At 42.5% G+C, this 14,778-nt stretch overlaps 1 protein-coding gene across 1 annotated transcript in view; it reads right to left on the bottom strand.

The window, feature by feature from the left end:
• The window catches only part of clvs2 (clavesin 2), a 31,352-nt gene extending 18,263 nt beyond the window's left edge, over nt 1-13,089 (bottom strand). Inside the window, exons 1-2 of the mRNA XM_018682873.2 lie at nt 12,672-13,089; nt 10,382-10,556 (exon numbers count right to left, since the gene is read on the bottom strand). Of these exons, the coding sequence (XP_018538389.1) occupies nt 10,382-10,556; nt 12,672-13,060 (564 nt within the window). The 5' untranslated portion in view covers nt 13,061-13,089. The remainder of the gene's footprint in view (nt 1-10,381; nt 10,557-12,671) is intronic.
• Nucleotides 13,090-14,778: the final 1,689 nt, after the last annotated feature.

Here is a 14,778-nt window from a genome sequence, read left to right as displayed (position 1 = left end):
TGGTGCAGTTGACCTGAACGTCCAGATTGTGGGCTGAAGCTCAAACAGATCTTGTCTCGCTGCCAAACACACAGAGGGAAGGAGAGAGAGAGGGAGAGAGGAGGAGGAGATGGAGGGAGAGATATGCAGGACTGATCTGGCCAATCATCGCTGTTTATCGCTGTGTCATGGTTCCTGAAGGTTTTGAGCAGGAAAAATATTCACTGCTAATATTGATCGAGGCCCTGGATATTAGAGATGTAACACAAACCTACTACCTGTATCTGTTTTCTGTTGTAGTCAGATTTATACCAGGAGTTGTAAGAATCGTCTCATTTTCTGTGTTCAGCTGTTTTACACTCCTCATATTCATGACTTTATCTGACCATAAAACACATTAAATAACCTGTAAAACATTACATTTTAACCATGTAACCCAGGTCATCTGAATAAATCAAAATATAAGCTGAACAAAACAGGACTTTGCTGAGCAGCAGCGTCCTCTGCAGATATGACTGATAATTTATTCTGTTCCACTCTGAGCAGTTAATCAGTTTCCATGCACAGAAAACAAAACCTAACCCTGACAGGCTCAGACTCTGTTCGAACACACAGACATGGTCAAGAGCTTGTTTGACAACAAACAGACTGTAACACTTCAAAGCATGTCTGAGCTGTTATCTGCTGTTAAGGGCAAAGCGTCTACTGACTGCTACAAGTCTTGGTTATTTCTAATAAAATAAAATGTAATAAACACTTCTTAGCTCATTAAACTCAGCTCTTGTTAACTGATTTCAACATGTAATGAAATTGCTGTTAAATTATACATCTTGAGCTGGAAAAAGGCAAATTATGGGCTGCTCAAAAAAACCTTTCATCACTGATGATGATGAGAAGAAGGAATATGATTCAGTAAATTCAAATTAATGTCCCAAAATGTCAGACAGCCTCCTTTTATTAATGAAGTGGTATTTTCAAAGTGATTTTCTCTAAAAGAGAAAGAAAGTGTTTCCACACAGTTTAAGCTGCTTCCTGAGAAGATACAGTAGGTCAATATCAATTTCATGGATTTTCTGGAGCCATTATTGGCACAATTTTCTCTGGAGTCCTGGTTATTCTGGAGGGGTCTGTATGTTACATAACAATGCTAATGCAGAGGAAACCCAGTGGGAGCTCACTGACTGGAACTGTACTACTGTTTATGTTAATGTGGCCTAAATATCTGCAGATATCTGGGCTCCTAGAGGGACACATGTGCAACAAAGTTAGAAAAGGTCGCTGTTTTACATTTTGTCAAAAATCAACAAGGACAAATCTATACAGAAAATGTCAACAGTAACAGATTTTTCCACAGTTGGATTCATCATCTGGGAACCATGAATGTATGTGCAAATGTTTGAGCCAGTCCATCTGATACATGTTGAGATATTTCAGTGAAAAATGTGATGAAAATAAAGGTGATCACAAAAGTTATTACAGTTCTGAACAAACATGATGACGAACCCACATCAAGATTAAAACCTTTTTCAGACATGGAGTTCGTAACATTGCTGCCTTCATCAAGCGAGGAGAGAGCCCAGTACAGTACAGGAAGTTGCGTATAAAGAATCGCACCCTTGTGTATGTAGGGGTTCGTTGATGGGCTTCTTTGCCTGGGGCCCATGAGAGTCTAGGGATCTCCACTGCGTTAGGCTCCCAGATTATCTCGTCCTCCGTGTAAAGGGACGTCGTTAGACCAGTTTCCAGTCATTCCTTCAAAAAATATAATTCCTCTTTGCAGTCAAACCTGACACTTTCTAATGGTCTGGATTAATGGAAGGCAACACTTCCTGGGCTTTTTTGATTGGTAGACACTATGTAAAAATAATGAGTATAATCTTCAGCATTCATTCGTAGCTGTTCTGTTGAAAGTGACACAGAAATATTACTGGGTCTGACCTGGTAAGATTTCCTTCGTGACTTCCACAGAAATGAGACCAGGATGCTTATTCAGATACGAGACAGACACTTTAATTGCTGTCAGATTAATGGAAAGTGGTGCGCGTCCTAAAGGGGCTTAACATGCTCTAAAGAAAAAGACAATGGATAAAAAACTACTGAATATAAAGGAACTACTTCTTTACTTTGTGTCTGTTTATTTTCCCTGACAGGATTGTGTATGTGGGGTGACTTTTTAGGATTGTCTGGCCCATCACAGTATTAATAATCCATCACACGTTTACATAGAGCATTATACATTTACAGTGTTTAATGGCGCAGTCAGACGGCCGAGCAGCCGCCTCCGAGCATCTTGGAAGAAGAAGAAGAAAGAAGGAGATGGAGAAATGTGTTTCTGTCTCAGCACAAACACAGACGCACAACAAAAGGGAGCCCATCTGGAGGAGAGGGCAGAGCAAGATAGCGCGGCAGTCCAACATGTTGCCGTGGCAACGTGGCGAGGGTGGGATGTAGCAGGGGGGAGGGAGGGAGGAGGAGGAGGAGGAGGAGGGATGAGACGAGGCACTTTGTATCATGCAACTGGCTGCTGGTGAAGATGTTGCTTCTTTAAAGATCAAAAGTAAACAGAGATTTTAGAGAGTTTCTGGAAGGTTTCTATGACTGATTATGTGATTTATGTTCTGCATTATGTTTCTACAGAAACGACTGATTCATGGCAGTGAAACATTTCTTGTAAATACCAGTGATTCTGCGTGATTATCGAGTTCTTTTTTTAGACAAAACGAATAATTATCTCGGGGGTTTAAATGCTCAGGCTGCTGTAACATCACATAAGCTGCCCTGCCAATATTGTCTCTGGTGAACAATGATGGAGTGACTGCACTGAGAGAGAGGGAGGGAGGAGAGAGACAAGGGGGAAGGGGAGGAAGATGATGCTGTTAAAAGGAGAGGGGGAGGGTAAAGAAAACAAAAGTGAGAGGGGTGGGGAGGCCAGAGGGGACGGAGGGAGAGGAGGAGGAGGAGGAGGAGGAGAGTGAAAGCAGAGGACGCCTGAACTTATCTATGATATGGATGCTCTCTTGATCTTTGCTGAATCATTTGTACCATTACAGTTTTAAAAGAAAATGTGTCTGAAATTCTCTTTCTGTATTCCCTGACTCAGTGAGTCCAGTTATTTTTTTTTTTTTGCTTCCTTATTTAACACTTGCATGGTAAAGTGCAATTAGAGGTTTAAGAAAAGGTCATGGTGTCAGCTGAAAGGGCATAACATCACTGTAACAGGAAACGTGTTAATTTAACCCTGGAAATGTTGAAGCTGATGAGGATTATACTGCACACTTTTATCAGACAGTTAAAAGTAATGAGCTCATCAAAATCATTAGGATTCATCCACTGGGGAGCATGAACGTCTGTAACAAATGTCATGCTTCGCTCTTCGACAGGAGGAGCTGAGGACTAAACTGCCAACCCTGTGATTTGGAGACACGAAGATAACAAAACAAAACAACAAAAACAAAACGCTGATCTGAAAGAGACGGTCAGAACTGATGCAAATAGACCCAAACAAAAAGAGAGTGTCAGCACAAGCAGCAGCACGATGCTCCACCAATCAGCGAGCAGCCGAGGTTGATTGTAATTTTTCCTGCACTTCACAATTAACACTCTCTGAGCTGACGGATAGAGAGTCCACTTGGGTCCATTCAGCTGTTGGACATAATGGCCCCATTAACACGTCATTTCAAGTGTCTCGCATCCGGAGGGATTTAAGGCTCTTTCATTTACACCTAGCCTCATACATGCGCCGCCACCGCCGCCCAGATCACAATGAATTTATATTTTCCAGGGACACATGCAAATCAGGCTCGGTTTGAATAATTTAACTAAAGCTGAACCTCATCATTCTCCTGTTTGCTAAAAGCACAAGAATACAACTCCTATCAGCCCCCCTGTAAGAAGTCCCACATGCTGGATGTTCCCACAAGCACGTGAACGCAGCGTTAAGAGGTTTGGAAATAACAAAACCCGCCTAATGGACGAAATCCCAGATCCAGATCACCACCAGTATCTAATCAACTGATTCCTACGTCAAGGTCGATCAAGGTTGAGCCAAATCCTGCTAACAGACAGACAGACAGATGTAAGACCGTTACTCCAGTTCACATCATTATCAACACAATCGAAAACCTAAATGCTGCACACATGAAGCTGCAGTGTTGGGTCCAGTGGCCGTCAGCGGCTGCATACAGTCAGTTCACTGTCAGAGATCCAGGACGGCTCATTCATTACTGTGAGTGGCAGGTAGTTGATCTAAGGTCAGAAGGTGTCAGGCTGTGACAGATCACATTAACGAGGTGATTCACGTCTCTGACATGAGACATCTACGCAACACAGGAGGTTGCTCAGGACCTCGTCCAGCCTGCACAAACAGACTGTATAATCTATAAGAAAGCAGCAATATTAAAGACAGCTACAACATTTCTTATACATTCATTTGAATCCAGTTTAAACACATTTTTTAAACTAAAAAAAAAAAAAAAGAGCAACCCAAAAGAAGGTTTTGCAGATGTGAAACTTTAATCCCTCTGTGATATTGTAATCCTGCAGGATTATGACTGGATGGGTTTGAATCCCTGTCTCACCTCCTGTGTTTCCCCAGTCTCTTTAATGTAATCTCTTTTATGAGAGCATAAAGAAATGTATATGGAAGAGGCGCCTCTCACTCAGCTGGGGAAAATGGAGCATGCACTGTGCTGTATGTGATGTATCTAAGAGGGGTAAGCACGCAAACCCCAGACAATACAGTCTGCGGCACAAACAGCCAGGCAGCACATTAAGAGCTAGACTGTAGAGAGGGTCAACTTAAGGACACAAACCTCTGTTGTGTTGGCTACCAATTCTAAACTTGTCCCTCGCTGCCCATTAGATTTTCAATCTGTCTCTCTCTGTTTTCAGATATAAAACAGTGAGAAGAGTAAAAAATAAATAAAAATAATAATACAGGGAACAGATTTTTCTCCTTTAATGTTTGTCAGTTGGTTTATCCAACCACAACCACGTACGGATGCACAAAACAAGTTATTCATGATACCCAGAGGATGATTCCTAAAGTCGGGCAAACACTGCACGGATTTGGCCTGATTTTATAAATTGGCTGCTCACTGTCTAATTTTAGAATCAGACTGAATTTATGCCAGGGGGAGTTTCATGCCCATGTTCAATATGAGCACATACTGTATGTACATCAGGTCAGCTGATTTGAAGAGTGTGAACAGTCACAGATTCTGGCTGTGCAGAAAAGATAAAAATATTCTAAACTCAAGCTTTTGTGAAAGCTCAGGGAAAAGCTTTGAGTGGAGCTTGAGTTTATAGGAAAATGTGTAAGTTTTCAGCATAAGGAATCTCAAAAGCTAGTGGCCCAGTTTCCATTGTATTTGCTTTGGATATTCATGCTCCCGAAAGACTGAGCCCATTCTATTTTAATCAGTCATATTGCAGTAACATTTGGTGTGGATATTCTCGGTCCCCTAAAAGCGATTCATTACTTTGGTGTCACATTCACTTTTCCACCTGTGCTGCAGGTCAAAGTTTCCGCTGGACCAGCACTTTAATCTGAGCTGACAACTGATGGATATTCATGTTCCCCTGATGATGAACCCTAATGTTTCAATCCCTCTGGTGACTCCCTGTTTCCCCCTAACCCCAAAATCAGGACAATCAAGATTTATCAAGCTGATGACCATTAAATTTACCAAGAACATTCAGAGTCCCCAGAGGATGAATCCTTTCCATTTCCAAAAGCTTTGCCTCAGCACCACACTCATTCAAAAATGTCATTTTTGAACAGAAACATCTCTTATCTGCCTGTAATTCTGTTTCAGTTTGCTATGACATAGCTAGCATCAGCCTCTAGTCAAACTTTAAATGTTTAGTGTCACCACTGTCAAAGATTCAAGAACAGAATTATGAGAATGCTGTTTATTCTGTGGGGTGTGGCATAAGACAAATAACAGGTAAACTATAATGGTTCAAATCTGGCCTGCACTGCATGTTACATTTCCTGTCTGCCTCTACTTCAGGCAAAATGCCCCAAAAATAATCCTCAGGAGAAACAAAAATAAAACAAAAAACAAAAAAGCAGTTGCATATTCAGGGTTGTAATAACTGCTGAACCCTCTAGGGGCCACCAGCAGGGATCTGGACTAACAGTCTTGCTTCTGCTGTACGACACACTGTGCAACAAATCTGGATCCCGAGGAATGTGGCATACATGCTTTTTGCATTTGTTCAAACTAACATTGTCATGGGTTGCCATGACAAAGAGTAAATCACAATTGAGGTGGTTTTGAGCGGAGGTTGAGAAGAAACAGTGAGAAGAAAGGAAAGCAGATGACTCAACACAGGCAGAGGTGGAGGACGAAGGATGGTGACTTCTTGTACTGCAAAAATGGCAGAATGTCATATTGTCTGATTGTCCCTTATCACTGCTAAATAATACTGTTAAACCCAATTTATATTTGATCATTAAACTTATCTCATATCTTGATTTGTCTCAGGTAGATATTAAATCTCTTTCTCAGCTGATAAGAAAGATATTTAATAAAAAAAACAAACTGCAGGGTGGTCAAACTAATATCATAAAGCAAGACAAAAAAATGGAAATATTCTTGCATTAAATTAAAAATGTAGTTGAACTTTAAAGTGATAAATTGCTCAGTAATTATGTTTCCTCCCTTGGCAGAGATTGATATTAAATAATAAAGTATATTTGCATGCCTGGGATTTTTTGCAGTGTAATTCTGTTGTCATTTGTCACCTTGCTGTCGGTTCATATCGGCATCATAAAATCCTGCGCTGAATGCAAAGAAAAATCCTTGGAAACAAAGAGAAAGGACAGCGGCAGCAGATACAAAGCTGCTGATGCACACAGAAGTTAACTGAGTGATGCGTTCAGTGTAAATCAGTCGTCAGACTACATCCAGCGATCATGCAGAAGAAACTGTGTACGACTGCCCTGCAGATCAGTGTGACTCAGCTGCTTTTAAACACTTAGTGTTCTTCAGACTCATAACCAAACCTGCTCAGACTGAAGTGACTCCCTGTGGCTGTTTGGCAATATTCAGACCAACAATGTGTCAGTGTGTCCCTGAGACAGCTGATCACTGTAGTTTCCACCAAACATTATTCAAACGAGAGGAAATAGTGAATTTGTTAGGGACTATTTTCACTGGCGGATTAATACACGTAAGTTATTGTGGGATAGAGTCAAAATAAACTACAGTTCCTACATTTAATTTAATGAAGGAACATGTCAGTGCAACAGTCTGGATCACTGATGTGTTTTCAATACTTCTCTATGGCTCAGAGGAACAAGACGTACCAGACTTTGGACAAAGACACAATATTCTTTTGGTCCTTTCATGGGATTTGTTGACATTAAACAAAATGAAAATCATGGCCGCTCTTAAATGTGTTTTCCAATCGTGGCATTCTGAGGAAAATAAGACTGAATTTATTGCCACATCCCTGATGATTTTAGTAACTTGTTTTGTGCATTTTATTTGCAGAATCAAATCAAATCACTCTGTTACACGTCTTCCTCTTGTTTTCTGCAGCAAATGATGAGCAGCCATTCTTGTGAGCAGTTGCACAGTTGGGAATGACTCAGGGCTCAGCTAATAGCTCCCATCAATAATTCAGGCTCTAATCTGTGTCTGGAGAGCCGTCAGAAATGTGTTATATATGGACTCGTCACAGTGATGCACCGGCTGGAGTCTACACTTATCCCCTCTGTCTGAAAAAGGAGAGAGATTTTCCCCTGGCCAACTCAACTCTGTGCTGACAGAGCACAAAACTAATGTTTACAGAAAGTGGAGGAGGTGGGAGAAAGAATCAAAGCATCCTGCTTATGTAGAGGAAAAAAGTATTTATTAAATGTATTTATTTAAATTTTGCTGGTGCTTAAGTCGAGACAAATTAATTAGATGAAAGATATTGTACGCACTGATTTACATCTGTTTCTCTAACTGAATTATATAGTCTCATACAGCTGCATCAGGCATACAGTTTTGCGTTTCCTTTATATTACGAGACAGAACCGATTTTAAAAACCTGTTTTGTGCATTTTACTTGTAAAACCAGAAGAAATTAAATCACCCACATCTTCCTTTTGTTTGTTTTTTTGCACAGGGATGACTCAGGGCTCAGCTGACTAATAAACTACCTGTTAAAAACCAACAATAAGCTCCACTAATGGAGACTTTTCTGTTCATGTTAAATAAGGAGGAGAAGTGGGTATGGATAATGGATTAATGGATGGACGTTAAACACACTTTGTGCAGTTTTAACCACTAATGAGTGGATCCTGGTTTTGTTTTATTTTGCTCGCCTGCATACACGAAGGAAGAAGACGGCTGGTAGCCAGTGAATGTAAATGATACGTATAAAATCGTCTTTACGACTGTTTAATGAGGATGGAGATGCATTAAACGGTTTTGTTTTAAAGGATACAAACAGTGTGTTTACAAAAGCAGGATAAAACCCTCCCCTCCATCCATCAGCTACACCCACTCATCCTTCAGAGGGCTGCCGGGGGAAGAAGTGTGGTACGTAACTAAAACTGTCAAAATTGGAAAAACTTTGATTTAAAGTAGAAAAACTGATCAAAAAATACACATGCCACCAGAATATCGAGCTGAGGTTCTGTAACCAACCCTCTGGTGTAAAAGGTCTACAGTTTATTTACTTGTGAACAAGCTGCTTATCAAACAAAACTCACAACTGAAATGACAGTTTATATGTTTATATGTTGTAATTAATAAAAGTATCTTTCAGCCTCTTTTCTGTTTCTGTTACAACCAACTGCAACACTTGTTCATAAAACGCTGTTTGATTTTCTTTCACCATGGAAAATAAACACAGTAATAAGATGTCTAATAAAGCTGTTCATTCATAAGAAGATTTCCTTGTGTCAGCATTTTTTTCCTGCTGACTGTAACCTCCTTTAAACAGGCTGTTTTTGTTCTTTTGTATGTGTTTATATTATTTCATCTGTAACTAGGAATCACTTTGTAACACAGGTTTTCAGAGGCGCTCTGTCTATAAGAAGCTACAACGACTTTGGTGCAAATTAAATTCACTTTTTTCTGTTTAAATGCTAAAAAGATAAAGTGAGAAAAGTCAAATAAAATCATGGACAGGTACAAAAGCCTAAACCCAGGATTAGTGTTCGACTCTGTGTATTTGTTGAGCTCAGTAACAGAAATATAGGAGGTGAATTCAGTGCGAATCTAAACATTGCAACTCTGACAGTTTGTCATTCATCACAAGCACCATCAGATAATCCTTTCAGACCACGCTGCGTCTTACTCAACACTTCCCTCTAGAAACACTTCCCCTTAGATTTCACTTTGACTAATGGAGCCCAACGCAAATTGGCAGATGATTCACAAGGATGTCGAGAAAGCAATAACAGCCCCCTTCATCCACACACACACACACACACACACACCAACGGGCAAGACATTTCCTCTCGGGTTTGGCTGGTTACCAGAGGACAGCCGTACACTCTGTCTGCGAGCCTTTTCTTCTGTAGCTCATTTCAATAATGATGTTAGAGGTGTCCTGACGACTGAGAGGACTAATGCGCGTTCATGCCATAAAAAATGCTGCATACACCGACTCTGTTTCCTTTATGTCACGTGAGAATAACTGGAATACAAACTCCCATTAGAGAAAGCAGGAACTGAACAAACCCAAACTGACGAGCACAAAAAATGACTTTTTTTTGCATCATCTACCTGCCAAACCAGGCTTGAAAAAAACACCCAGCAGTGTGTAATCAAAATGGAAATGTCATTATTCCCTTCTACTGCTCTTTAAACGAGCTCATGGCTTTAACGCGGTGCTTGACTTGTTCTTAAGTGGAACGTTTTGACTGCAGAGAGGATGATGGGAAGGGAGCTGGAGGTTTGTTCTGCCACGGTCAGAAACTGAAAAATATTACTTCAGAGTTGAGTAAAGCTCAAAATTTGGCTTTTCCCTCAGCTCCGACAGCAAACTTAAAACGGCTTTGTTGGGGGAGCAGCCTGCAGATTTTTAAATGCCCAGTTAACGCTGGGAAAACATACAGTGTCGGGCTGCGACATTTCATTTCTCAATTGTATTAGAAAATCGTTAAGAGTAAAACACCATTACAAATCTTAAAACCTCGTCTTCTTTAATATTATGAACCTCCATTGTGACTGTGATGTGCAAAATCTATGTTAATCTGTGTGTTATACAGCAACTGGTAGCTTTTACCAGTGAGATAAAATGTGTTGTCTGCCTTTATGGTTAAGGTTTGGTTGAGTTTAGGCAACTGAAACCCTTTGGTAAGGGTTTGAGAAAGACCACGATCGTGGTTAAAGAACAATCTACAGTATCTCTGATTCAGACCAACAGATCAACCATCAGCTGAGCCTCTTACCTGCAGCCCCTCGATGGCGAGCCGCAGCATGCTGGGAGTCAGTTTGGACGCCTGCTTGAAGGTGAAGTTGCTCCAGTCGATGATGAGGATGAACCCGTTGACCTGCAGCTCCGGGTCTTCGATCATAGATTCCAGTGACAGCAAGATGGCCCTCAGTATGTCCACAAACGTGTATCTGGAAAAGAGAGATGTGTTTTTATTCTGCAGCGAACTGGAGAAATAGTTTAGTCGTCAAAAGTATTTTTTGTGAAAACACTCATTCCATCTCTGCAAAGCTCAAGGTGAAGTGTTGAAATTGCTTGTTTTGTTTGACCAACATTCCAAAACCCACAAATACTGCAGCAGATCCTCACATGTTTAATACTGGAACCAGCAAATACTTGGTATTATTGTTTGAAAAAGGACTTGATTAATATTAATCAGCTGATCAACCATTCATCTCAGCTCTATAAACAACATTTTGGGGTTTTCTTGCTACGTTTGAGTGAATTTTGAAATTGAACAGTGATTGAAATTACAGAATAGTTGGGATAAGGATAATTACTTTTTCTAATATTATAAATGTCAGCACAGTTTCACTGATGGACTTTATTCCACAGTGATTTAATGTTGGATTAATAAAGAGTTCTCTGTAAACAAACACATGAGATACAGACGTCCAAAGACAAAACATATAAAATGGAATAAAATAAACTGTAGACTGAAGCAAGATCGTTAAGAGAGCAAGTAGGTATTATTCTTTCTTTTCCATGCTCACTCTCTCAGCCATGTTTAACCTCCTCAGTGATTTTAAATGCTCCTCCTCTCTGTCTTTATTGTAGTGTCAGGTGTTTGTGTCTCAGAAGAAGCAGTAAACTCTCTGCTTGGTGTTTTTGTTGGGAGTTTTAACTGGTTTCAGTTGTCACCATGTGGCTTCTGGTGTCACCAGTCCTCGTGCTGTCCTTGTGCGTTCTCGTCCAGCTGATGCCCCGGACACTTCACCGTCACATTCAACAGCCATGTTTCTCTACAAGTGTTTCTGAAATGTACTGAATAAACAACCGAACAGATTCAGTGATTGATTTCTGAAACTCTCTTTGCATTATTACATATTACATCTATACTGTAGTAAGTGTTTGTCTCCATTTCCCAGAGCATGATAGAGTTAGACGTGAGGTGAAGAGGTCAACATCTCTATAAACTCTGCTTACAGACTCACTGAACAGGCCTGATCCCTTATTAAAGGCAAATGAAATGAACTCACGTCATTGCCCTACTTCTACCTTTAACCTTAGCCTGGATACTAACCTTGATTCATTCACTGGAGACTGTGCAGTCTGTTTTAGAGAGAGGAGTGTCTGCAGTAGGCTGAATGAATGAACAGTTCGTCTTATATCTCCAGTCAAACAGGGAGGAGGAAGGATTCTGGAGATTTAACCCAAATACAGTGAAGTCTCCTCAGCTAATGGTTTTAAAGCACAGAGCTGTGAACTCACATAAAAAGTCATGAGGATGATGAACTTAGCATTAATATGGAGGATGAGACTAAATACTTTTACCTCAGATCATTTTCATTCACTGCACTGTAGGGTTTTATCTGTCAGCTGTAAGCAGGTGCTTCACAGCAACATGATGAGCAACAGTTTGTGGTTTAGATCAGTGTTTCTCACTCTGTAGGTCGAGGCCCTTCACAGAGGTCACAACGTGCACATGAGGAGTTTCGAGCTGATCTAGGAAAGACGACAAGATCTGTGCTCGTTTTTTGTGCTCACTTGTGACTTTGATCATGGCCAGAAGTATGTGGACATGCTGTCACCTGTTTACCTGTCCACAGGCTGTTTGTCATGATTGGAGCTTTAGTTATAATAAAGTCATATTTTAACAACAATGTGCTTCCAACTTTGCAGCAGCAGTTTAAGGAAAACACACTCCTGTTTCAACATGTGCACAAAACCAGGTCCATAAAAACGGTTTTAATATTCTCCCTCAGTTTGATTTCACTTCTACAAAATGCAGGATGTTTTCTTTATCTGTGTCTGCAGACTTTTGGCCATGTGGTCTATTCTTTCCATTTTGTCACTGCTACTTTCAGTCAAGCCTGGTTAAAGAAGAAAGAGGAGTTGGTTTCCTGTAGTTTTTGTAGACAGTGACAGTTTGGTCCATGAACCAGAGTCCACTTAATTATAATGACTTTAAATCTCGCAGTCTCCTCTGCTCTGCCTGTGTCTGGTTTCTCTTTGTTTGTCTGATCAGATAACCTCAACACACACTTCACAGCCGCATCACCACCAGCCCTCTGCCTCTTTATTACCTGCTCTGGTCCCAGTTGGCTGCGAACAGGACCAGTATTTTCCTGCCGTATCTGTCCAGGTTGGAGAGCACGCCGGGGAAACCATCCTTCAGGGCCTGCTTGATGCCCGGGTCTGTGGCTTTCAGGTTCTTGAACATGTCCAGGTTCTGCTGTCGGTACTCAAAATACTGTGCCAGCAGCCGAAACGCCTCGAAGTGGTTGAATTTCCTCGCCCGGAGGAATCTGAGGATAAAGGCGTCGTCTGTCCTGAGGAAACCGATGTCCGGCCGGGTGATGATCATGTCCCGGACCTCCTGGATGTCCTGGTGTAAAGTCTCCGGGTTTTCTTTCAGCTCCACCTTGGCCTTCTCCAGGGTCTCTGGAGAGAGGCCAGCCTGTAAGTGAGTCATCTTTTGCAACAGCTGTCCCTCCACGGGGGACCACACCACAGCAGCGTCCAGTCAAACAGCTGAATAGATTGTTACCTCCAGCAACAGGGGCAGATATTCAGTTCTGTTCCGTCTGTTTCCTGATCAGAAGCGGACTTCAGATGGAGGCCTGCTGATCTGTAGACGTAATCCACCCTGAACTGGCACAGACGCTGCTGCTATGATGCTCCTATGATGCATTATCAACATATGGGCCGTTCACTTTTACGCACAGAAGCATTTCAATTCCAGCTTCGAGAATTCAACTTTATCATTATTTTCCCACCACGTTTATCTTGAATCAGGTCCTCCGGGCTTCAGGCGGTACATCCAACCTGCTGATCCGGGCGGCCTGAGCTCAGAGCCGACAGACAGCTGCTTCCCTCCATGTCAAAGCCTCTGCTCTCTTTCTCTCTCTTTCTGTGGCACAATGACGACGACAGCATCACCGTCTCCCCGGCGTCGCTCGCGGCGGCCAGGCAATGCGGCACGACCCTGCAGCACCTGCTATATCATCATCATCATCCCTCCGCCTTCACAACCTATCTCCATCCGCCGACCGACTGATGCTGCTGCTGCTGCTGCTGCTGGTGCCGCCGCCGATCGCTCCGTCACCGTCAATCGTGTCAGATTTGTCCGCTCGTTCCTCCTTCTACATCCCCGTTTTAATCACCGCTGCTTCTCATCATCATCATCCGCAGCCTGGGGGTGAATTTGGATCTTACTTCGTGTTGCATAAAGCCCAGAAGGGAGGCATCAGGCAGCACAGGTGTCCCGCGAGGTTTTGTTCCCCTCCTGCCTCCTGGTTTCTGGGTTTTGGAGAGGGGTGGGGTGGGCTGACAGGGGCGGTGGTGGTGGTGGTGGTGGAGGGGGGTGGATTACCGTCTCCGCTCCTCCTGCTGCTGCCGCTGCTGCTGCTGCTGCTGCCGTCTGTTCGCTGGGGAAGTGACTGACAACAAGAGAGTGTGTGCTCCGGTCGGTGTATGGACGCCACCGGCGGGGGGGGGGAGGTGGTGGGAGGACGGGAGGAGGAGGGGGGTGGAGTGTGAGATGAAAAGGCAACAGATATATTAAAAAAAGGATGCAGGGAGGGAGAGGGGGCAAGGTGGCAGAAAGATGGAGCAGCTATAAAGTGAAGGAGGGACAATAGATGGAGGGATGAAGGCAGGGAGGAAGAGGGGAGTGTAAGGAATGATGGGAGGATGGGGTGAGGCAAAATAAAAAAAAACTGAAAGGGTGAAGGGACGACAGCAGGGTGGAGTCAGTGTTTTGGGCCCCAGGCAAAATTAGAAAGGCCTCTCCCACCTCCTCATACTGCAGCTCCTGAACCACACGTCATTCTCTTCTCTTTGCACTCGTCTTTGAATTGGTGTCTTCACTGTGCACGTGAAGTAGTGGGAGCATGTTTTCAGGACACACGTGTCAGTAAAGTGGGGCCTCGGGGTAAACTCTACCTAAGGGACAGATATGGAGGAACATGAAGGTGATAGATGGATGAGGGGAAGGAGGGATGGACAGTTAAATCATACTACTTCATCATCGTCATCATTTACATACCAAAACAAGGTGCTCTCCACATGGCTTCATTACTGAAACGCTGACGACTGGTTAGATTAAGTGCGGCTACAATAGTGACCCAGAGGAAATAAAGGGGTGAATAGTGGGGTTCAAGTGGGGGGGTGAGTGTGGAGGAGGAGGCA

Source organism: Lates calcarifer, linkage group LG7_1 (assembly GCF_001640805.2).
Source record: "Lates calcarifer isolate ASB-BC8 linkage group LG7_1, TLL_Latcal_v3, whole genome shotgun sequence".
In the NCBI taxonomy this organism is placed as follows: domain Eukaryota; kingdom Metazoa; phylum Chordata; class Actinopteri; family Centropomidae; genus Lates; species Lates calcarifer.
Note: the sequence above shows the minus strand (reverse complement) of the source record. Positions and strands in the feature narration are given on the sequence as shown.